Source organism: Notolepis coatsorum (genome assembly GCF_963971535.1).
Source record: "Notolepis coatsorum genome assembly, chromosome: 8".
Classification (NCBI taxonomy): domain Eukaryota; kingdom Metazoa; phylum Chordata; class Actinopteri; order Aulopiformes; family Paralepididae; genus Notolepis; species Notolepis coatsorum.
In genome coordinates, this window is record NC_140172.1 from 64,456,249 (window position 1) to 64,480,711 (window position 24,463).

General features: G+C 47.4%; 1 protein-coding gene across 2 annotated transcripts in view; it reads left to right on the plus strand.

Annotated features, from left to right (window-relative positions):
• Positions 1 to 24,463, plus strand: part of gria3a (glutamate receptor, ionotropic, AMPA 3a) — a gene marked incomplete at both ends in the record, with an annotated part of 399,585 nt that overhangs the window by 321,417 nt on the left and 53,705 nt on the right. For both annotated transcript variants that reach the window (XM_084320884.1, XM_084320883.1), the window contains 2 exons: positions 19,364 to 19,417; positions 20,616 to 20,777. In XM_084320884.1, the coding sequence (XP_084177010.1) occupies positions 19,364 to 19,417; positions 20,616 to 20,777 (216 nt within the window). The remainder of the gene's footprint in view (positions 1 to 19,363; positions 19,418 to 20,615; positions 20,778 to 24,463) is intronic.

The following is a 24,463-nucleotide window of genomic DNA, read 5'->3' on the forward strand; positions in this document are numbered from 1 at the left end:
TCTTTGTTCCTCGGCCTTGTGGCAGCGACAACATTAAAAATAGAACATCAGAAAAAGAGGCATTAGAAATAGCATTAAAAACAATGGTATAATGGATCTAATCCATCCCATTGCTGTTGTGTCCTTGGGCAAGACACTTAACCTACTTGCCTCGTATGAATGTGTATGCATGTGAATGAATGTTGGTGGTGGTCGGAGGGGCCGTAGGCGTTGATTATTCGCCACGCTTCCGTGAGTCTGCCTCAGGGCAGCTCTGGCTGCAATTGTAGCTTACCACCACCGGTATGACTGTGTATGAACGAATAATGGACTCTGTGAAGCGCTCTGAGTCAGAGCAACAGTCAGTCAGAGAAGAGCGCTATATAAATCCAATCCATTATTATTATTATTAATTTCAAGTTTCAAGTTTCTTTATTAGTTGTCATACAGAAGTACAGAATACTTTTATACAAAATGCTTCTTTCTGTTACGCTCCAGAGACTGTGCTAGACAGAAATAGATAAGTATAAAATAAAATAAAATAAGTATAGCAAGTATAAAATAGAAGTCCTGTACGTAGGCACAAGTGTTCAGTATGTACATATGTACAATGTTCAATGCAGAGTAGAAGTAACTGAGTTACCATACAATATACTATACAATATACTAATATACAATATACTATATAGTGCAAAGCAGAAATGGGATGAGGTATAATTTAGGTACAATTTACAGTAAGGTGTAATGAGGTATGGGTTGTAGTGCAAATTCTTTACCAATAAATATAAAGTGTGTTTAGTTGTTCTAAAGTGTGTAAGTGGGTGCTGCAGTGAGTTGTTTGTTTAAAGTGAGTGTGTGCATGTGGATGTGTGTGCTGTGAGTGCATTTGATGGTTGTTGCATAGTGTTATTGTTCGTTGAGCATCCTGATGGCCTGGGGATATAAGCTTCTTCTGAGTCTTTCTGTGCTTGCCATGAGACTCCGGTATCGCTTGCCTGACCGCAGCAGTTCAAAGAGGCAGTTGTTTGGGTGGCTGGAGTCTTTGATAATTCTCTTAGCCTTACCCATGCACCGCTTGTTGTAAATGTTCTGGAGAGTGGGAAGCCCCCCTCCAATTGTGCGTTCGGCTGAACGGGCCACTCTCTGTAGTCTGCTACGGTCTTGTGCGGTGCTATTCCCAAACCAGGAGGTGATATTGCCAGTCAGGATGCTCTCTATTGTACATGAGTAGAAGTTCTTAAGGATCTTCTGACTGACTTGGAACTTCCTTAGGCGCCTGAGGAAGTAGAGGCGTTGTCGTGCCTTCTTCACAACACTGTCAATGTGTGTGGTCCATGTCAAGTCCTCGGATATGTGGACTCTGAGGTACTTAAAACTGTTCACTCTCTCAACCGGTGCCCCGTCGATGCTGAGGGGGCTGTAGTCCCTGACCCCCGACCTCCTAAAGTCCACAATCATCTCCTTTGTTTTGCTGACGTTCAGGGAGAGGCTGTTCTCTTGACACCATCCCGCTAGGACCTTGACCTCTTCCAGGTAGGCCCTCTCGTCGTTTGCAGAGATCAGGCCCACCACTACTGTGTCGTCAGCTAATTTGATGATTGTGTTGTTGTTCCGCTGTGCCACACAGTCATGTGTGTACAGGGAGTAGAGGAGGGGACTCAGAACACAGCCCTGGGGGGCCCCTATGTTGAGAGTGATGGATGATGAGGTGCAGTTGCCTGCTCTCACCACCTGGGGTCTGCCCGTCAGGAAGTCCAAGACCCACTGGCAGAGGTCATAGTTCAAGCCCAGGTCCCTGAGCTTGGCTATGAGTTTGGAGGGGACTATGGTATTGAATTCTGAGCTGTAGTCGATTCTCGCATAGTTCCCCTGCCTCTTGTCCAGGTGTGATGCTGCTGTGTGCAGCACATGGGCTATGGCGTCCTCCGTGGACCTGTTGGGGCGGTATGCAAATTGCAGGGGGATGGGGAGGGAGGAGATGTAGCCCTTTACTAGCTTCTCAAAGCACTTCATGGCTATGGAGGTGAGAGCTACAGGGCGGTAGTCGTTGAGGCAAGCAGGCTTGGATTTTTTGGGTACAGGGATAATAGTGGACTTCTTCAGACAGGTGGGGATGACAGCCTGTTCCAAGGACAGGTTAAATATGTCAGTGAATACCGGTGCCAGTTGGTCGGCACAGACTTTTAGGACGCGGCCGGGGATGCCGTCCGGTCCTGCTGCCTTCCTGATATTCACTTTCTTAAAGGTCCTCCTCACCTCATGTTCTGTTACCCTGAACACTGAGTCTCCATCAGCAGACCCCCCCCCCCTCCATTGCAGTGGCTTGTAGGCTGGTGTTGTTATTCCCAGCCTCAAACCTCGCATAGAAGGTATTGAGATAATTTGCTAGGGAGATGTCACTGTTCAGTTTGAGGGAGGTGCCTTTGTAATCTGTCATCGTTCTGAGGCCCTGCCACATAGCTCTGGAGTCAGCCTGTTCAAACTGAAGTTCAATTTTATTCCTGTATCGCCTTTTTGCTTCTATTACTACTCTCCTGACGTTGTATCTCGCCACCTTGTGGTCATTCATGTTGCCTGCCACAAGCCCGGCATTGTATGCTGAGGTGCGCGCTTTCAGAGCTTCACGGACGGATTTGTCTACCCAGGGTTTTTGGTTTGGGTAAACTCTAATTGTGGTAGTGGGGATTGTTTCTTCCACCAAAGTACGAACAAAGTCCAGCTACAATACTAATTTACAAAAATCACTGTGTGGGACTGTGGGTGTAATGTGTGCAATGTGGCAACAGAATAATGATATGTTCGCTCTAGAATATATGTGTATGTGTTACCGGTCCCAATGGGCTACTGTACTGTACTGGGTACTGGAACAAATCATGTTCGCCACCGGTCTCCATTCACTCCCTGAAAGCATAGAATATGATCAAGAGGAGTGAAGACACGTGCGGCTCAGTTTACTCCAGAAACTCCAACTCTGAACAAAACATCATATTTACAGTAATTACATATGTATTCATTACATTTGTCTGTCTGTTCCTGTGTCTCAGGTTAATCAATATCAAACGTTATCAAGCTATTCATTGAAATCCTTTACTTTCACATTTGTTTCATTATATTTGGTTATCAAACCATTCATGTAAATCAGATACACATGCCTCTTAGGTTCAATATCAATGGCCACTTAAACCAATGGTCACTTAAATCATAAGCAACATATTCATACTTCTCTTTACTGTAATACCAAATATTCACTCTACACGTGCAAGCTTTTAGGATAATTCACAATGTAAGATTACACCTTTAAAAAAGGGGGGCGAGGGGATAGGAGAGAGAGAGAGACTATTCCTCTTTTAGCCAAAGGCTTGAACAGTAATTTAAATACTTATTACAATGTGCTATTGAAACAAGTAGGTCGTCACATGTCATCAATGTCCATAGGTCAGAGAGCACCAAAGTCAACCCTACTTTTACCGTAACCTACTTTGGGTAGTTTAAGACTGCTCTTAAACTTCATGGGGAATATTGCTTTCCTAGAATCATTTGCTCCTATTAAAACTTCACAAAATGGTGTCTCCTTAACATTCAGTTCTGACTGGCGGTGTATAATGACATGTGCGTTCTGGTGACGTATGCATACTGCGGCCTTCAGGCACATTTTCAGGGAAAGTGATTACCCTTATTCCATATTTTCGTTAGGTCACCTTATTTCACATTATAGTCAAGCGCTTAGGTTTCAGCATTGGATAAACAAGTCACAATGTACCTTAATAATATAGCGTATTTTATACCCCAGCGGCAGGTATGCGCTGCTAGTATTTGATAACGTGGAAAACGGCATTTTCCCTCACGGCAAATGCATATCACAATGTGCGTGCACATAACATATTTTATATTCTTACTGACGTTGTTAAACATTCAACTCATTTCACCTAACATTATAACTTCTAAACGATAGTGTTTTCGGTACTTTTCACTGTGTACTGACCTGAAAGCATAGAATATGATCAAGAGGAGTGAAGACAGTTTACTCCAGAAACTCCTCTGGCGTGAGAGGGCGGAAACCGTCACCTAGGGGGACCTGGCGCATCACTTGAACTACATGGTTCCGCTCTTAACTTCCTGTCTAATCAATTCTCCATCTCACAGTCAATGTGAACTTGGTTAATTATATTAACGTATTGCTGGTAATTTAAAGTTTACCATAATTATTCTTGATATTATTTTTATTCAGTGTTTCAACAGACAAACAAAGCAGACAGGACAGACAAAATCAATACATTACAGTGACAAAAATTTAAAAATATATACCCTCCCCCCTCCCAAAAGAAACAAACAAAAAATTAATAAAAAAAACAAGACAACCAGTCACTCCTTCGTGTCTCCTACCAGTATTAGACATAGACACATCAAACCAGACACTGAGAATATATATCTATAATAGACATTCAGTCTACATAGTCCAGTTATAGTCTTTGTACAGAATACCATCAGGTCATCAAGAGTCCCTTTAGTTGATGCCTATAGAGGAATGAGCCGAGGGAAGAAACATCACACAACAATCACATAGCAAAAACAAAACACAGAAAAATAGTGCTCTATAAGTTCACATTGTTTTAGATATCTACAGTATATGTAGTTTTAAGATAGATAGTCAAGAAAAGGTTGCCAAATGTCTTTAAATTTGCTGGGTTGCCCTGCGTTCTCATAGCGTATTCTCTCCATGTGTAGCATGTTAATGAGTTCTGTCAACCAGGTTTGAAAAAGTGGTACCGTTTCTTTGTTCCACAGCATTAAAATGCATTTCTTTGCAATTACCATGCCATACTGTATAGTCTGTATCTCAGAGTAATTGAGTGTTGTCATATTATGTGACCAGCCAAAGATAGCCACTATTGGGTCTCGGGGAAAGTCATGGGTGTAGATGTTTGAGTAGCATTGGAACACCTCACTCCAGAACTTATGGAGCTTCGGGCAAAACCAGAAGAGGTGACCCAGTGAGCCCTCAGCTGATTTACATCTGGTACAGAGTGGTGAGACTGAGGGGTATATTGAGTGCAATCTTGTACAAGAATAATGAAGTCTATGCATCATCTTAAATTGAATCAACTGATGTCTGGAATTAATAGAACAAGAGTGGATACTGCGGAGGCCCTCATCCCAGGTGTCTTTTGGAATGTCCACCTGGATATCTCTCTCCCAGGACCTTCTCAAGCATTGTGTAGATGGAATATAGTGTTCTGTAAATGAGTCTACAAACTTGGATATCAGGCCTTTGGTATTGGGCTCTGTAGTCATAAGGGAGTATATCACAGCAATTGGTGTATAAGTTTCAAAATTTGGAATATTTAAACGAACATAGTTCCTAATTTGTAGATATCGAAAGAAATGAGTGGGGAGGAGCTCATATTTATGCTGGAGTTGGGAAAATGAGGCAAAATGACCATCTATGTAAAGGTTTTCTATAGAGACTATTCCTTTTTCCTTCCATTTGAAAAAAATGTGGTCTGATTGTGAAGGGGGGAAGCATGGTTATGACAGATGGGCGTACAGACCGATGTCTCTGGTAATTTAAAAACTTTTCTGATCTGGTACCATATTTTCAACAAGTTCTTTATCATAAAGTTGTCTCTTATAGCGGCCCCAAAGGATCTTTTTGTTGCAAAGAGAAGTGCTGGGAGAGAGATATTAGCATTCTGCTCTATGGCCAGCCATGCAGGGGTGGTAGTGGTGGTCTCACCAGGGTATGAGTCCTGCCAGTAGACCAGAGCTCTTGCATTGGCTGCCCAGTAGTAGTGTTGAAACATGGGTAAGGCAAGGCCTCCCATATTTGTAGGCTTGCACAGGTGATTTTTGGAAATACGGTGTGTTTTGTATCCCCAAATGAAAGGCATAATAAGAGTGTCAAGGGACTTAAAAAATGCTTTTGTTAAAAGAATTGGCAGGTTCTGGAACAGATATAGAAATCTGGGTAGAGTGACCATTTTTATTGCATTAATACGGCCTATCATAGACAATGGGAGAATTCTCCATTTCTCTACATTACATTTCAATTTCTCTAACATTGGTTCATAGTTTAATTTATACAGGAGTTTGTGATTCCTAGGAATAACAACTCCAAGATAGTACATTTTATCTGTAATTCTAAAGGGCAGGTTCTGGAGGAATCCTGAATTCAGGCCATCAGTAAGTGGCATAAATTCACTCTTTTGCCAGTTTATAGTGTATCCAGAGAGTCTGCCAAATCTTTCAACGAGGTCTAATAAAGGCGGTAGAGATTCTTCTGGGTGTGACAGGTAAACAATCACATCATCTGCGTATAAAGAAATGTGGTGCTCAATTCCACCTAGTTTCACAGGTGTAATGGACGGGTGGTTTCTAATGCTAATGGCGAGGGGTTCGATTGCAATGGCAAAGAGTAAAGGGGATAATGGGCAGCCTTGGCGTGTACTACGGTGAAGGGCAAAGGGTGGTGATTTATTGCAGTTGGTCAGGACTGATGCAGTGGGGTGAGAGTATAGCATTGCAACCCACAAAGCAAAGTTCCTGCCCAAACCAAACTCTTCTATCACGGACTGAATATAGTTCCACTCAACTTGGTTGAAAGCTTTTTGTGCGTCAAGGGCCAGGATAGCTGTGTTTATATCTTTTTTATATTTGCCATATGTGATGTTCAGTAGTCGCCGAACATTGAAAAAAGAAAACCTACCGGGAATGAAGCCGGTTTGATCAGGATGAATTATGGCCATTATACATTTATTGAGCCTGTTAGCTAGAATGTTGGTGAACACCTTTAAGTTGTTTCCAAGGAGGGCAATAGGGCGGTACGAGGAGGGATCAGTTTCCTCTTTACCTTTTTTAAAAATTAAAGATATATTAGCTGTGTAGAGAGAATCAGGTAGGCATTCAGTTTGTATGGAATGTTTAAACATCCGCAACATTAAGGGAGCAACATCTGCAACATATTCTTTATAGAAAAACCATCAGGGCCGGCAGCTTTACCATTAGGGAAGCCTTTGATTGCTGTAAACACTTCCTGCAATGATATTTCTGCATTCAGTGTATTACGTGCGGTTTCGCTCAGTTTTGGGAGTGGTAGAGAGCGAAGGAAACTGCTAATGTCTGATTGGCTGGCAGTGCTCTGTGAGGTGTAGAGCTTCTCATAAAAGTCCTTAAAACATTTGTTAATTTCCTCTGGGCTGGTAATGAGGGACCCAGAGCTTGATTTTATTTTATGAATAGCTCTTTTGGCCTGGGTACCTCTCAGCTGACGTGCTAATAATGAGCTTGGTTTATCTGCTAACTCAAATTGTTTGTGCTTTAATTTTAATAACATTACACTTATTTGACTAGAAAGGATAGTGTTCAGGATATGGGGGTGTTCTATCTCTCGGGGAGGAGGGAGGGGTCTCTCACAGGGGGATCAGAGAGGCTGGACTTTGCCCGGCGGGGCCCTGAGTGCTGGGGGGCCGATGGGCGTGGGGTGGGGCTCTCGGGGGCATGGGGAATAGCGGGCTTGGCTCGGTGGGGGGGAGTCCCCTATCCTTTCCTCTACTGGGCCTGGCCCAATTGATTCAAGGGACCCGTGTCGATGGGGGCCCGGCTACGGGTGCAGCGGCCTAAGATATGGGGGCGCCAATGGGCTCAACTCAGGGGGGTGGGGGTCAGCGTTTAGGCGGTTTGACCCGGAAGAGTGGGATCCCGTGGGTTGTGGGTTGGTTGTGCGTGGGGTGGGGGGCTTGGTGGCATGGGAGGTAGCGGGCTTGGCTCGGTGGGGGGGGAGTATTGCCCCTCGCCCCTCTACTGGTTCGGGCCCAATCAGATTCAAGATGCCCGTGTCGCTGAGTGCTGGACCCCGCGTGGGATGGACCTGGGATGCGGGGGAGCCCGGTTTCTAGGGGGGGAGGGTGGGAGGTTCCTCTGGCGGGGGTCTGGGAAGATGAGCGCAGCCGAGCTCAAGGGGCCTACATCATTGTACTGTTGTGTTATTGATGTTATTGTATATGTTGTGTTGTATGTCTATGAGTGTTCAATAAAAATGTAAATAAAAAAAAAAAAAAAAAAAAAAGGATAGTGTTGTATAACTTGTATTCATACTTGAGTTTCATAATATTACTTAAAGCAGGAGAGGATGGAGCATCTCTATACGTCTTCTCAAGAACAGGGAGCAAAGTTTCAATTTCTAATAATCTTTTTCTGCTATTTCTTTTTATTGCAGACTCATATGATATTACATGTCCACGTATAACAGCTTTAAATGCCTTCCATAGGACTGAGTCAGATACATCTTTAGTGTCGTTTAAACGGATATATTCTTTGACAATGGTAGAAAATCGTTGACAGAACTGAACATCATTAAGTAGAGTCGGATTGAAACGCCAGCTATACTGTGATTTTCTCACTCAAATCAATCGACACTGTAACTGGGCAGTGGTCTGAAATTAAAATATTGTGATATTTGGAGGAGATAATATTGGATGTTAATTTGGAATCCGTTATGAAATAGTCTATCCTTGTATATGATTTATGTACTTGTGAAAAAATCTCTGTCTGGAGAAATCTCTGTCTGTGGGGTGCTGTAGTCTCCAGATGTCTACAAGATTCAGTGATTTAAACAAGTTGTTTAATACTGTAGTGGAGTGAAGAGGAGTGGCTGGGCGAGAAGAGTGCCTGTCCATAAATGGGTCCAGAATGCAATTAAAATCTCCACCCACTATTAGATGTGTAGTTGACAAGTCAGGTAATAGGTTAAAAACACTTAAAAAAAAAACAGGGTCGTCAAAGTTTGGGGCGTATACATTTAAGAGGGTAACATGAAATGATAACATATTGCCCGTGACAATCAAATAGCGGCCGTTGGGATCGGCTATGGTAGATATATGTTGGAATGGGATATTTTTGCGCATTAGTATAGCCACCCCTCGCGCCTTTGATGAAAAAGTGGATTGATAGATCTGGCCCACCCAACCGCACCTCAGCTTGTGCGCGTCACAGTGTCTAATATGAGTTTCTTGGAGAAACATAATGTCAGCAGACAGCGATTTCAAGTGAGAGAAAACTTTCGATCGTTTAACGGGAGTATTTAACGCTCTGACATTCCAGCTGGCTAAAGTAATATTGCCATCCCGTATAGGGTTGATATTAGGAGTCGTCATAATCTGACTTTATAGCGTGAAATAGGACATCATGAACAATGTAAAAGAGCACAATAACACACATAAACACATCCCATACCTCCCCATCCTCCCGCTTCCCCAAACGAAGCAGGAATAGAAAATAAAAAAAAAGCATTATCTTTGTGAGGCTGCTGGGCAATACACAGAGTGGTGGTGGAACTAAACATATTGTTTAGGCTTTAGCTCAAACTCCAATCAAATAATACTAGTCGCTCTTATGTAGCTATAGGCAATACAGAATAAATAAAGTTATGTCTCTGACTAGACCAGGAAATTATTATATAGTCTGGGAGTAAAAGAAATAATTATATATATATATACATACACATACGCATATATATATATATATATATATATATATATATATATATATATATATATATATATATATATATATATATATATATATATATATATATATATATATATATACATACATACATACAATACATACATATGACATACCCATCCGTTCGAGGGAATGCTTTGATAACGAAAATTAAGCTTATATTGTGGCGATAAGAAAGTAGCGAGCCAGAGACGTGGTTCGAGTTGAGGTACTTTACTTCTCACTCACATAGCATTTACAAATAACAACAAAGTTAACCCGGAACCGGAAGTGGTATTTAACCTGTCCCCTAAACAGTAAAACCCACACTCTTAAAGGCACAAGCCCACCTCGGTGAATGTCTCTTAATATAGGTCACCACACAGGCCCCCCCAGAATTCACCAATACAAAAACTGCAACTAATTAATAGCCAGTGAACAGTCCATCAGTGAACAGAACACAGCACGAAATAGTCAACGTGGAGGGGGACGGATCAAGCGGCCGAACCGACTGCGCTTAACCAGAGGGGGATTAAGGGAGATAAGCGGGACCAGCGGCCGGGCCCCGGAAGGGGCCAAGGCCGGAACAGAGGATAGGGCAGGGGTCTGAGCCGAAACCGGGGGGCGCCCCCGCCGCGGGGGCAGGGCCAACTTAACTGGTTCGTCCTTGTCCAAGTGAGCAGGCTTAAGACGGTCTATAGTGACCCGCTCTGGCCTGCCTCCCATGTCCACAACAACGTTTTTAGTGCCTTCCTCCAGGACACGGAAAGGCCCGTCATAAGGGGGCTGCAGCGGGGTCTGATGGCTGTCGTGCCGGATGAAAACATATTTGGCCAATGGCAGGTCCCTGGGGACGTAGGACTGGGGAAGGCAGTGGCGGGATGTTGGAATGGGAATAACGGCATCGGCAACACCCCGGGACACTGTTCGATGGGAGGCGACGGACCAGGACGCTGTGGCCTCCGGAAGAAACTCCCCAGGGACCCGCAGCGGCTGGCCGTACACCAGCTCGGCGGACGAGGCCTGGAGGTCCTCCTTGGGGGCAGAACGAAGACCAAGCAAGACCCACGGGAGGCGGTCAACCCAGTCGCCATCCGTAAGGGCAGCCTGAAGAGCGGCCTTCATGTCCCTATGGAACCGCTCGCAAAGTCCGTTGCCCTGCGGGTTGTACGCCGTAGTGCGGTGGATCTTCACCGCCAGGTGCTCCGCAACTGCAGTCCAGAGCTCCGAAGTGAACTGGGGGCCCCTGTCGCTTGTGATGTCCCCCGGTGTGCCAAAACGGGCCACCCAGCAGCCGATGAACGCCCGGGCCACCTCCGCTGCCGTAGTGGAGGACAGTGGAACAGCCTCCGGCCACCTGGTGGTCCTGTCCACCATGGTGAGGAGGTGAGTATATCCATGGGAGGGGGGCAGGGGGCCCACCAGGTCCACATTCACATGGTCGAACCGCCTCTCCGGCACTATAAACGGAAGGGGCTTTGGTATGGCGGTGCACTTTGGCACGCTGGCACGCCACACATGAGCTAGCCCAGGTCCTAACATCCTTCCGGAGGCCAGGCCACACAAACTTGACCCCCACCAGCTTAGTCGAGGCCTTCACACCTGGGTGGGAAAGGCTGTGGATCATGTTAAAAACCCGGCGCCGCCAGGCCGTAGGCACCATAGGGCGCGGTTGGCCAGTGGAGATGTCGCAGAGGAGAGTGGCGTTAGCTGTGTCGAACACCACATCCTCCAGCTGCAGTGCGGTAGGACCCGTCCGATAGGCCTGAATGTCTGAGTCCGTGGCTTGGTCTGCCGCCATGGCGGCATAATCGAGTCCCAAGTGGACGGACCCGATGACCGCCCGAGAGAGGCAGTCGGCGACAAAGTTGTCCTTGCCCGCCACGTGCTGAATGTCCGTGGTTAACTCGGAGATCGCCGATAGCTGCTGACGTCCCGACCACGGCTCCGAGGTCTTGGCCATGGAGAACGTTAGCGGCTTGTGGTCCACAAAGGCAGTGAACTGGCGGCCTTCCAACAGGAATCTAAAGTGCCTGGTGGCGAGGAACAGACCCAGCAGTTCCCTGTCGAACGTACTGTACTTACGCTCGTTGTCGCGGAGCTGTTTGCTAAAAAAGGCCAGTGGCTGCCAGGCACCGCCCACCCACTGCTCGCACACCGCCCCCACTGCATAGTCAGAGGCGTCTGTCGTGAGGGCGACCGAGGCAGTGGGAGAGGGGTGCGCCAGCAGAGCAGCGTTGGCTAGCGCGGTCTTGGCAGCCCCAAAAGCGATGTCCATCCCCGAGGACCAATCTAACTCGTCCTTGGGCACTTTGCCCCGCAGGGCCTCATACAAGGGCTGCATGAGGTGGGCAGCATGGGGGAGGAACCGGTTGTAAAAGTTCACCATGCCCAGGAACTCCTGTAGAGCCTGTACGGTGCGGGGACGAGGAAAACTGGCAATGGCCTCCACCCTGGCGGGGAGTGGGGTGGCTCCCTGTGGAGCGACATGGTGTCCTAGGAAAGTGATGGAGGACTGCCCGAACTGGCACTTGGTTGGGTTTACGATGAGGCCGTGTTTACTGAGCCGCTCAAACAGCTGCTGGAGGTGTGTCATGTGCTCCTCTATGGACGTACTGGCTATAAGAATGTCATCCAAGTATACAAACAAAAACGGCATGTCCTGGAGCACAGAGTCCATCAGGCGCTGAAACGTCTGCGCCGCCCCCATGAGCCCGAAAGGCATTCTTAGGAATTCGAAAAGCCCAAAGGGTGTAATGACAGCCGTCTTTGGCACATCCCGTGGATGGACCGGCACCTGGTGGTAACCGCGCACCAGGTCCACCTTGGAGAAGATGACAGCCCCTGCCAGGTGGGTAGAGAAGTCCTGTATGTGCGGAACAGGGTACCGGTCGGGGGTTGTGGCGTTATTAAGGCGACGGAAATCGCCGCAGGGGCGCCAACCTCCGCCAGCCTTTGTAACCATGTGTAATGGAGAAGCCCACGGGCTGTTCGAGCGGCGCACAATGCCAAGTCGCTCCATGGTGGAAAACTCCCCCCTGGCGATTGCCAGCTTGGCTGAGTCGAGGCGCCGGGCCCGGGCATAGACTGGGGGGCCCTCTGTGGTAATATGGTGTTCCACACCGTGTTTGGCCACTGCAGATTAAACTGCATAAACTGCAAATGGTCCAAAATTCAGCCGCCCGCCTCCTCACTAACACCCTGTCCCGCGAACACATCACTCCTGTCCTCCACTCCCTCCACTGGCTCCCGATCAAACACCGCATTAACTTTAAAACATACTCCTCACCTTCAAAGCCCTCCACAGCCTGGCCCCCCCTACCTGACTGATCTCCTTCTCCCCTACCGCCCCACCCGTTCCCTCCGGTCCTCCTCCACTGCCTCCCTCACTGTCCCGACATCCAAGCTTAAAAACTTCGGAGATCGGGCCTTCTCTCGCACTGCACCCAGACTCTGGAACTCCCTCCCCCAGTCCATCAGAGACTCCCCTACACTCTCCACCTTCAAAGCTCGCCTCAAAACCCACCTGTTCTCCCTTGCCTTCAACCCCCCCACCCCTAAACCCCCCCCTCCCCTCCAACCTGATTGATATGTCTCCAGTCGTTTTTTGTGCCATCAGGCTGTCTCCCCCGTTTCCCCCATGGTCTCATGTTCCTTTTGTTTTTGTTTCTTTGTTGTTTTGTTTTTGTTTCTTTGCTTTCGTTTCTTTGTTTGTACCCCTGCTCCCGACTACTGTCAGCGACTTCAGGTTATTGAGAAGCGCTATATAAATTAAATGAATTATTATTATTATTAGATGAGAACGTGGGTGTGGTGAGGTCAGGGAACCCGGCGAGCAGGCGTTCATACGGGTCCCCGGTGGCAAGTGTGTTCAACAGGCAGAGAGCTCCGCCCCCCCCCCCCCCCACCGCCCCAAGCGTGCAGGGGTAAGAGGAAAAAGAGAGGGCATCGATCAAGCGACAGTTTTTAACATCTACCAGCAAGCTGAAAGCACAGAGGAAGTCTGCTCCCAGGAGCGGCGTGGACACCGCAGCCATCACAAAACCCCAGCCGAAACGGCGCCCCCCAAAACACACCTCCACATACCTGGTGCCGTAAGTACGTATGGGCGTACCGTTCGCTGCGTCCATCTGGGGCCCGTGTCTGCCGTCCATGGTGTCCACGCCCTGTGCCGGCAGGATGCTGCGTTGCGCGCCCGAGTCCACCAGCAGCCGCCGGCCAGACAAGGAGTCGGTGATAAACAATAGCTTGCAGTCATGGCCGGCACCCACAGCCACTAATGAGCGCCGGCCCTGGCGTTTCCCTGCCCCTTGAAACTGCATGGCTTGCGACACTGCTTGGCCCTGTCCCCAAACCTGGCATGGTAATAGCAGAGCCCATCGTCGGGTTGGCGTCGGGCTGTCACCGCAGCCGCGGTGTCTGTATAGGCCTCCAGTGGTGGGGCAGAGGTGCCCTGGTGGGGCAGCAGCGCATGGACAAACTGCTGCTGCCTGTTGGCCAGGAAAACCCTGTCTGCTTCTGCAGCCAGGCCGCGATAGTCCTTGGTGGAGGAGAGGAGGGAACTCGCCAGTGCTGTGCGCACAGGCACTGGAAGCTGTCGCAATAAAATGTGAGTAAATAGAAAAGAGGGATCGGTTTGCCATCGCCGAGGCCGTTGAGGGACAGCAGGCGGTCCGCTTTCTCCAGTTCTGACAGCTCATACAGCTTCAGAAGGAATGTCTTTAGCGCATTGTACTTGTCAGTTGCCGGCGGATCCTCCAACAGCATCATCGCCCGTGCCGTCGTTGAAGCATCCAACGCCGCCACAACATGGAAGTACTTAGTTAGATCTTGTGTTATTCCTCTCAGCTGGAATTGGGCTTCGACGTGTTGAAACCACGGCCGGGGATTATGCTGCCAAAAGTCAGGCAACTTGACGGTCGCAGCGTAAATGTTCGCTTGTAGCATGTTAGCGTCGTTAGCATTCGGTGCGGGTGCTTGCGGTTGCGCGACGCCGTTGTTTTCAGACATAACGCTAAATGCTGTTAACGTTACAAATGTTCTTCACAGGGTCACCAATGTGGCGATAAGAAAGTAGCGAGCCAGAGACGTGGTTCGAGTTGAGGTACTTTACTTCTCACTCACATAGCATTTACAAATAACAACAAAGTTAACCCGGAACCGGAAGTGGTATTTAACCTGTCCCCTAAACAGTAAAACCCACACTCTTAAAGGCACAAGCCCACCTCGGTGAATGTCTCTTAATATAGGTCACCACAATATAATAATAATAATAATAATAATAATAATAATAATAATAATAATAATAATAATAATAATAATAATAATAATAATTTAAAAGAGATTACTATTTCCCCCCCGCTGGTAGTATATATAAAAAAATTGGGAAAAAGAAGGGATAAGCCGTGATGATGGTTAGGTAGACAGAGTAGTAGCTATCCCATCGATATACTGCTATGCCTCCTGTGGGGATTCAAACGTAGTCTTTATTGTTCCATGCGTGATGATCAGGCGTGCTGGGAATAGAAGGCCGTGTTTGATTTTCGCATCTCGGAATTTCTTTCTTACGGCATCGAATTCTCGGCGTTGGCTTGTGACTTCAGCGGTGAAATCTGGATATATTCCGATCCGTGTGCCGTTGTAGCCCAGGGGGGACATGTTGCGGGATAGTCTCATTATCTCCATTTTGTCGGTGTCATGATGTATTCTGGCTATCATGGTGCATGGCCGAGTGTTTGAAAACTGTCCAATTCGATGTGCTCGGTCCACTTTGACACCTCTGGGAAAGTTATCGGCACCGAGTAGTTTGGGTAGAAAATCAGCTACAAACTGAGTTGGGTGGCCTTTCTCTGTGTTTTCGGGAAGGCCGGTGATCTTTATGTTTTGTCTTCTGGAGCGTCCTTCTAGGTCATCCAACTTTGATTTTAAGTTCTTGTTTTCAGCGATCAGGCTGTCATATTTTTGTTCAATATTGCAGATCCAAATTTCGTGGTCGGCGATTCCTTTTTCTGCTTCAGTAACTCAAGCTACATTTTGGTGTAATAAGGTTTGGACAGATGTCAGAGATATCTCCAGTTTGGCGAAACGTTTGTTCATGCCGCTGTTCATCTTGTTAATAGCCGATAGAATGTTTGAAAGTGACGGGTTGTCCTCGCCGGTGTCAGGCGCAACATTTGTGGTGGTGGCGGTGATTTCTACACACCTGTTGTCCAAGTTGTCTTCCCCCGGCATATCCCTTTCCTCTGCCATTGCAGCAAATTTCCCAGCCCTCTCGTTGGCCCTCTTTGCTCTAGACATTACAATAGTTGGAAAAGGGTAGTTGGCTGTGTTTTTTTCCCCGAGATTATAGAGCTTTTTTAGTCATTTATTGAGTGTTTGGAGGAGCTCCAACCAAGTGCGACTACTCCATGCGTTGCTCTCTAGCGCCTCTCACCATAATTATTCTAATTAGAGATGTTCCGATACCATTTTTTCCTTCCCGATCCGATTCCGATACCTAAGCTTTGGGTATCGGCCGATACCGATACTGATCCGATACCAGTGCATACATTAAAAAAAATAAAAAAATTTATTATATAAATTACAAAAATAAATTATTTTAAAAAAATTTACAGCTACCGTTTTATATATACTGTTTTTTGTAATAACTATAAAGTAATGGTATTTATTCAACAACAGGTGATTGTATAGATTAGTATTATACAACTATGCTTAATGAGTTCACCCACGGAAAGGTTGTTGTGACATTGATTCCGCACGGAGGTTACACGTTGTTGCACTTCCTATCCAGTCGGCTCCGTTTAGGTTAGCTTCTGTAGTAGCAGAGGCTCTGTTGTGATTTTTAATGCACAATAAATATTCAACATTCTCTTTTGAGACTCCGCCTCAGACTCTTATCATTTGGCACTAAAAGCTAAACATTGTCACCGGTATCATGGCTGTCCGCATTATGTCATTAATTGCATGCATGTGTGGGAGAGGTTGATCAGTTAGCCACGTTAGCATGAGCTAGCAGTTAACACGAGCTAGGTTAGATGGAAACGACAATATAACGTTACTGGTGAAAAAGTGATTTACCTTGGAATACTCCTTTGCCAACTTGCTGTACTTTGCTTGCAGGTCTGCAGCCATTATTGCTGGATTATGAATAGTCCCAACTTTAGCCAAGGTAACGTTAAGCTAAAACTAGCTTTTCAGCTAGCGCTTCAGCTAATGCTAATAACACCAGCAAGCAAACACATCAGAGCTCCCCGTCACACCGCTCTGTCGGGACGATGGCATTTAAGAAAGTATCTGCTGTTAAAATGACAAACAGCATTGACACTTTAATTCACGGTCGATTAAAAACACGTTTGTTTTATAATGCTCACTCTCAGTAGGAGGATACGTGTTGTTTATAAATGACGTCATATGGTATCGGAGCGCAGAATTAGAGGGTACTCGCCGATACCGATACCAGCATTTTAGGCAGTATCGGAGGCATTTCCGATACTGGTATCGGTATCGGAACAACTCTAATTCTAATCATGTAAATTAGATAGGTACAATTGCAAAAATTACACAAGATTATGCACATATTCTTGAGGATACTACATATGCAAAGCAGCAGTAGAAACAACAATAAAAATAGCACTAAATTATAATATAACAATCACAGTCCCGATGTAGTGAGTGCAAAGTAGCAGCTGAGACAATGATAAGTAGGTAGCACCAAGATATAATATAATAGTCACAGTATAATAATCACAGTACAGGTGTGCAAGTGGCACCAGAAACACGGTAGTAGTAGTGAATTGTAATACAATAGTCAAAGTGTCATAACTTAGTACAGTGAGTAGTGGGTAGACAGGCAGCAGGTAATTTGTTCATGAGCCTTACTGCCAGGGGGGAAAACTGTCCCTGAGCCTGCTGGTCCAGGTCCTGACAGTATTGTTTACCAGATGGCATCAGCTGAAACAGTCCACGGTTGGGATGGGTGGGGTCTTTGATAATCGTGCAGGCTTTACTGACACACTGTCTGTTGTATATGTCCTGGATGGAGGGAAGCTCACATCCACTGATGCTCTGGGCTGTTCGTACGACCCTATGTAAGGGCAGAGCAGTTCCCATACCAGGCGGAGATGTATCCAGTCAGGATGCTCTCTGTCATCCCTCTGTAGAAGCCCGTAGGATCTGGGGCCCCATGCCAAATGTCTTCAGTCGCCTGAGGTGAACGTGAGGTTGTTTATCTGGCACCACAGTGTCAGGTAGTCAACTTCACTTCTGCAGGCCATTTCGTCGTTGTTGGTGATTAGGCCTATCACTGTTGTGTTGTCATGGTGAACGTAATCACCATGTTGGAGCTGTGTGTGGCTACACAGTCGTGTAGCCCTGGGTGTACAGGGAGTAGAGGAGAGGGCTCAGGACACAGCCCTGGGTGTACAGGGAGTAGAGGAGAGGGCTCAGGACACAGCCCTGAGTGTACAGGGAGTAGAGGAGAGGGCTCAGGACACAGCCCTGGGTGTACAGGGAGTATAGGAGAGGGCTCAGGACACAGCCCTGGGTGTACAGGGAGTAGAGGAGAGGGCTCAGGACACAGCCCTGGGTGTACAGGGAGTAGAGGTGAGGGCTCAGGACACAGCCCTGGGTGTACAGGGAGTAGAGGAGAGGGCTCAGGACACAGCCCTGGGTGTACAGGGAGTATAGGAGAGGGCTCAGGACACAGCCCTGGGTGTACAGGGAGTAGAGGAGAGGGCTCAGGACACAGCCCTGGGTGTACAGGGAGTAGAGGTGAGCGCTCAGGACACAGCCCTGGGTGTACAGGGAGTAGAGGTGAGCGCTCAGGACACAGCCCTGGGTGTACAGGGAGTAGAGGAGAGGGCTCAGGACACAGCCCTGGGTGTACAGGGAGTAGAGGTGAGGGCTCAGGACACAGCCCTGGGTGTACAGGGAATAGAGGAGAGGGCTTGAGTCAGGACACAGCTAGGCTGGTAAAGCTATGCCTCCTAAAGTGTGCAAACGGAAGTACAGGAAGTACCGGCTACAGGCTTTCCGGTTCCGGTCAGCCCAGAACTGTTTATAGTCCCCAGCGAAACAAAGAATGAAGCAGACGCTCGTAAATCTCGAAAACAAGAAAATGGAGTTATCAGCAGACATTTTCAACAAAACAATTATAGAAACGTGTGAAGTGCACAATATTTCCTTGTTTAAGCCACTGCAACGGCTTTGCCTGAAGAATTTTCTACATGACCGGGACGTTCTCGCTTGTCAAGTTAATTAACGTTCACTTTCAACGAGTGTGTCTAAAGGGACAGTCTCCTAAATCTGTATGTATCGTGAGGCTGGACGAGGCGGCGAAAACGAGGTTGTTTCTGGGGGGAATTCATTTTTATGAACCATCGTCGTGATTGGTCCGTTCGGAGGCAGCTTCCAGGCACACTTTCGGCCGTAGTGCTTTACCAGTCTTTATCTCACGGAGGAGATAAAACTGGGAACGAGGTTAGGACACAGCCCTGGGTGTACACGGAGTAGAGGAGAGGGTTCAGGACACAGCCCTGGGGGGCTCCTGTGTTGAGGGGCAGAGGTGTTGGGGCCCATACTCACCACCTGATAACGGTCTGACAAAATTTCAGGATCCAACTGCATACTGTAGGTTGATGTTGAGTCCCAGATTCCTGAGCTTGGTGTCGAGTCTGGCAGGGACTATGGTGGTGTTGAATGCTGAACTATAGTCAATGAACAGCGTCCTCACATAGGAATTTGTTCCCTCCAGGTGGTTGAGGGCATTGTGAAGTGATGTGGCTGTGTCGTATTTTGCAGAGAGACAAATTAAGGATGGTCTTTGGTGAGGCAGGCTGTCCTCTGTTCATACCTGACTGAAGTCTTTCTCCCTCTCCTCTCCCTGCAGGTGGTGGCCATCGGAAAGAACAGCAGGGGATACCACTACATCCTGGCCAACTTGGTAAGATGTCCTGACACAACATGACGTGACTCGACACAACATGCCATGACACAACTTGACGTGACTTGACCAATGACACAACATGACACGACATGACGTGACTCGACACAACATGACACGACATGACGTGACTCGACACAACATGACACTACATGGCGTGACTCGACACAACATGACACGACATGACGTGACTCGACACAACATGACACTACATGACGTGACTCGACACAACATGACACTACATGGCGTGACTCGACACAACATGACACGACATGACGTGACTCGACACAACATGACACTACATGACGTGACTCGACACAACATGACACTACATGACGTGACTCGACACAACATGACACTACATGACTCGACACAACATGACACTACATGGCGTGACTCGACACAACATGACACTACATGACGTGACTCGACACAACATGACACTACATGTCTCGACACAACATGACACTACATGGCGTGACTCGACACAACATGACACTACATGTCTCGACACAACATGACACTACATGGCGTGACTCGACACAACATGACACTACATGTCTCGACACAACATGACACTACATGGCGTGACTCGACACAACATGACACTACATGACTCGACACAACATGACACTACATGGCGTGACTCGACACAACATGACACTACATGACTCGACACAACATGACACTACATGGCGTGACTCGACACAACATGACACTACATGACTCGACACAACATGACACTACATGGCGTGACTCGACACAACATGACACTACATGACTCGACACAACATGACACTACATGACTCGACACAACATGACACTACATGACTCGACACAACATGACACGACATGACGTGACTCGACACAACATGACACTACATGACTCGACACAACATGACACTACATGACTCGACACAACATGACACTACATGGCGTGACTCGACACAACATGACTTGACACAACATGACACTACATGACTCGACACAACATGACACTACATGGCGTGACTCGACACAACATGACACATCATGACACGAGTCACACGACATGATGTGACTCGACACGACATGACATGACACAACATGACATGACACAACATGACATGACACGACACATGCAGTATTACAAGCTATTGTAGTACAGTAGTAGCAGCTGTATTCCAGTATGTACTGAGCCAGTGATCTCTCCTCTCAGGGCTTCTCTAACATCAGTCTGGACCAGGTGTTCTCCGGTGGAGCCAACCTAACAGGGTTCCACATCATCAACCCAGAGAGCCCCATCGTCCAACAGTTCCTTCAACGCTGGGAACGCCTGGATGAGAGAGAGTTCCCTGAGGCCAAAAACACTCCATTGAAGGTCAGCGAGATGTACAGTACGGTGGTACAGTAGAAGTAGTGCAGTGGATGAGGACTACAGCAGCAGCCACTGCAGCTCGCCATTCCTCAAATGGTTTGAAGAAGATTTATTAGTCGTAATGCAGCACAAAGGTCACAGGTCTCAAACGACCTGTTGACCCAAACCATTCCTTTTACCTTCTGTTGGCTAGAAAGGAAGCTGTTATTGAAGTTTCCAAAACAATTCCCCTCCAATACAGAGCAGTGATAGCAGTAGATCAGTGACAGCAGTAGATCAGTGATAGCAGTAGATCAGTGATAGCAGTGATAGCAGTGACAGCAGTAGATCAGTGACAGCAGTAGATCAGTGATAGCAGTATATCAGTGACAGCAGTAGATCAGTGATAGCAGTAGATCAGTGATAGCAGTAGAGCAGTAGAGCAGTGATAGCAGTAGATCAGTGATAGCAGTAGAGCAGTGATAGCAGAAGGGCAGTGATAGCAGTAGAGCAGTGATAGCAGTAGAGCAGTGATAGCAGTAGTAGAGCAGTAGAGCAGTGATAGCAGTGACAGCAGTAGAGCAGTGATAGCAATAGATCATCTGATAGCAGTAGAGCAGTAGAACAGTGATAACAGTAGAGCAGTGATAGCAGTGATAACAGTGATAGCAGTAGAGCAGTGATAGCAGTAGAGCAGTGATAGCAGTAGAGCAGTGATAGCAGTGATAGCAGTAGAGCAGTGATAGCAGTATATCAGTGACAGCAGTAGATCAGTGATAGCAGTAGATCAGTGACAGCAGTAGAGCAGTGACAGCAGTAGAGCAGTGACAGCAGTAGATCAGTGACAGCAGTAGAGCAGTGACAGCAGTAGATCAGTGATAGCAGTAGAGCAGTGATAGCAGTAGAGCAGTGATAGCAGTAGATCAGTGATAGCAGTAGATCAGTGACAGCAGTAGAGCAGTGACAGCAGTAGAGCAGTGACAGCAGTAGAGCAGTGATAGCAGTAGAAGAGCAGTGATAGCAGTGACAGCAGTAGAGCAGTGACAGCAGTAGAGCAGTGACAGCAGTAGAGCAGTGACAGCAGTAGAGCAGTGACAGCAGTAGAGCAGTGATAGCAGTAGAGCAGTGATAGCAGTAGAGCAGTGATAGCAGTAGAGCAGTGATAGCAGTGACAGCAGTAGAGCAGTGACAGCAGTAGAGCAGTGATAGCAGTAGAGCAGTGATAGCAGTAGAGCAGTGATAGCAGTGACAGCAGTAGAGCAGTGACAGCAGTAGAGCAGTGATAGCAGTGATAGCAGTAGAGCAGTGATAGCAGTGATAGCAGTAGAGCAGTGATAGCAGTAGAGCAGTGACAGCAGTAGAGCAGTGACAGCAGTAGAGCAGTGACAGCAGTAGAGCAGTGATAGCAGTAGAGCAGTGATAGCAATAGAGCAGTGACAGCAGTAGAGCAGTGACAGCAGTAGAGCAGTGATAGCAGTAGAGCAGTGATAGCAGTAGAGCAGTGACAGCAGTAGAGCAGTGACAGCAGTAGAGCAGTGACAGCAGTAGAGCAGTGATAGCAGTGATAGCAGTAGAGCAGTGATAGCAGTGATAGCACTAGAGCAGTGATAGCAGTAGAGCAGTGATAGCAGTGACAGCAGTAGAGCAGTGATAGCAGTAGAGCAGTGACAGCAGTAGAGCAGTGACAGCAGTAGAGCAGTGACAGCAGTAGAGCAGTGATAGCAGTAGAGCAGTGATAGCAGTAGAGCAGTGATAGCAGTAGAGCAGTGATAGCAGTGACAGCAGTAGAGCAGTGACAGCAGTAGAGCAGTGATAGCAGTAGAGCAGTGATAGCAGTAGAGCAGTGATAGCAGTAGAGCAGTGACAGCAGTAGAGCAGTGACAGCAGTAGAGCAGTGATAGCAGTAGAGCAGTGATAGCAGTAGAGCAGTGATAGCAGTAGAGCAGTGACAGCAGTAGAGCAGTGACAGCAGTAGAGCAGTGATAGCAGTAGAGCAGTGATAGCAGTAGAGCAGTGATAGCAGTGACAGCAGTAGAGCAGTGACAGCAGTAGAGCAGTGATAGCAGTGATAGCAGTAGAGCAGTGATAGCAGTGATAGCAGTAGAGCAGTGATAGCAGTAGAGCAGTGACAGCAGTAGAGCAGTGACAGCAGTAGAGCAGTGACAGCAGTAGAGCAGTGATAGCAGTAGAGCAGTGATAGCAGTAGAGCAGTGACAGCAGTAGAGCAGTGACAGCAGTAGAGCAGTGATAGCAGTAGAGCAGTGATAGCAGTAGAGCAGTGACAGCAGTAGAGCAGTGACAGCAGTAGAGCAGTGACAGCAGTAGAGCAGTGATAGCAGTGATAGCAGTAGAGCAGTGATAGCAGTGATAGCACTAGAGCAGTGATAGCAGTAGAGCAGTGATAGCAGTGACAGCAGTAGAGCAGTGATAGCAGTGACAGCAGTAGAGCAGTGACAGCAGTAGAGCAGTGACAGCAGTAGAGCAGTGATAGCAGTGACAGCAGTAGAGCAGTGACAGCAGTAGAGCAGTGACAGCAGTAGAGCAGTGACAGCAGTAGAGCAGTGACAGCAGTAGAGCAGTGACAGCAGTGACAGCAGTAGAGCAGTGACAGCAGTAGAGCAGTGACAGCAGTAGAGCAGTGACAGCAGTAGAGCAGTGACAGCAGTAGAGCAGTGACAGCAGTGACAGCAGTAGAGCAGTGACAGCAGTAGAGCAGTGACAGCAGTGACAGCAGTAGAGCAGTGACAGCAGTAGAGCAGTGACAGCAGTGACAGCAGTAGAGCAGTGACAGCAGTAGAGCAGTGACAGCAGTGACAGCAGTAGAGCAGTGACAGCAGTAGAGCAGTGATAGCAGTAGAGCAGTGATAGCAGTAGAGCAGTGATAGCAGTGATAGCAGTAGAGCAGTGATAGCAGTGATAGCAGTAGAGCAGTGATAGCAGTGATAGCAGTAGAGCAGTGATAGCAGTGACAGCAGTAGAGCAGTGACAGCAGTAGAGCAGTGACAGCACTAGAGCAGTGATAGCAGTGATAGCAGTAGAGCAGTGATAGCAGTAGAGCAGTGACAGCAGTAGAGCAGTGACAGCAGTGACAGCAGTAGAGCAGTGATAGCAGTGACAGCAGTAGAGCAGTGACAGCAGTAGAGCAGTGATAGCAGTAGAGCAGTGATAGCAGTGACAGCAGTAGAGCAGTGATAGCAGTAGAGCAGTGATAGCAGTAGAGCAGTGACAGCAGTAGAGCAGTGATAGCAGTAGAGCAGTGATAGCAGTAGAGCAGTGACAGCAGTGACAGCAGTAGAGCAGTGACAGCAGTAGAGCAGTGACAGCAGTGACAGCAGTAGAGCAGTGATAGCAGTAGAGCAGTGATAGCAGTAGAGCAGTGATAGCAGTGACAGCAGTAGAGCAGTGACAGCAGTAGAGCAGTGATAGCAGTAGAGCAGTGACAGCAGTAGAGCAGTGACAGCAGTGACAGCAGTAGAGCAGTGATAGCAGTAGAGCAGTGATAGCAGTAGAGCAGTGATAGCAGTGACAGCAGTAGAGCAGTGATAGCAGTAGAGCAGTGACAGCAGTAGAGCAGTGACAGCAGTAGAGCAGTGATAGCAGTGATAGCAGTAGAGCAGTGATAGCAGTGATAGCAGTAGAGCAGTGATAGCAGTGATAGCACTAGAGCAGTGACAGCAGTAGAGCAGTGACAGCAGTAGAGCAGTGATAGC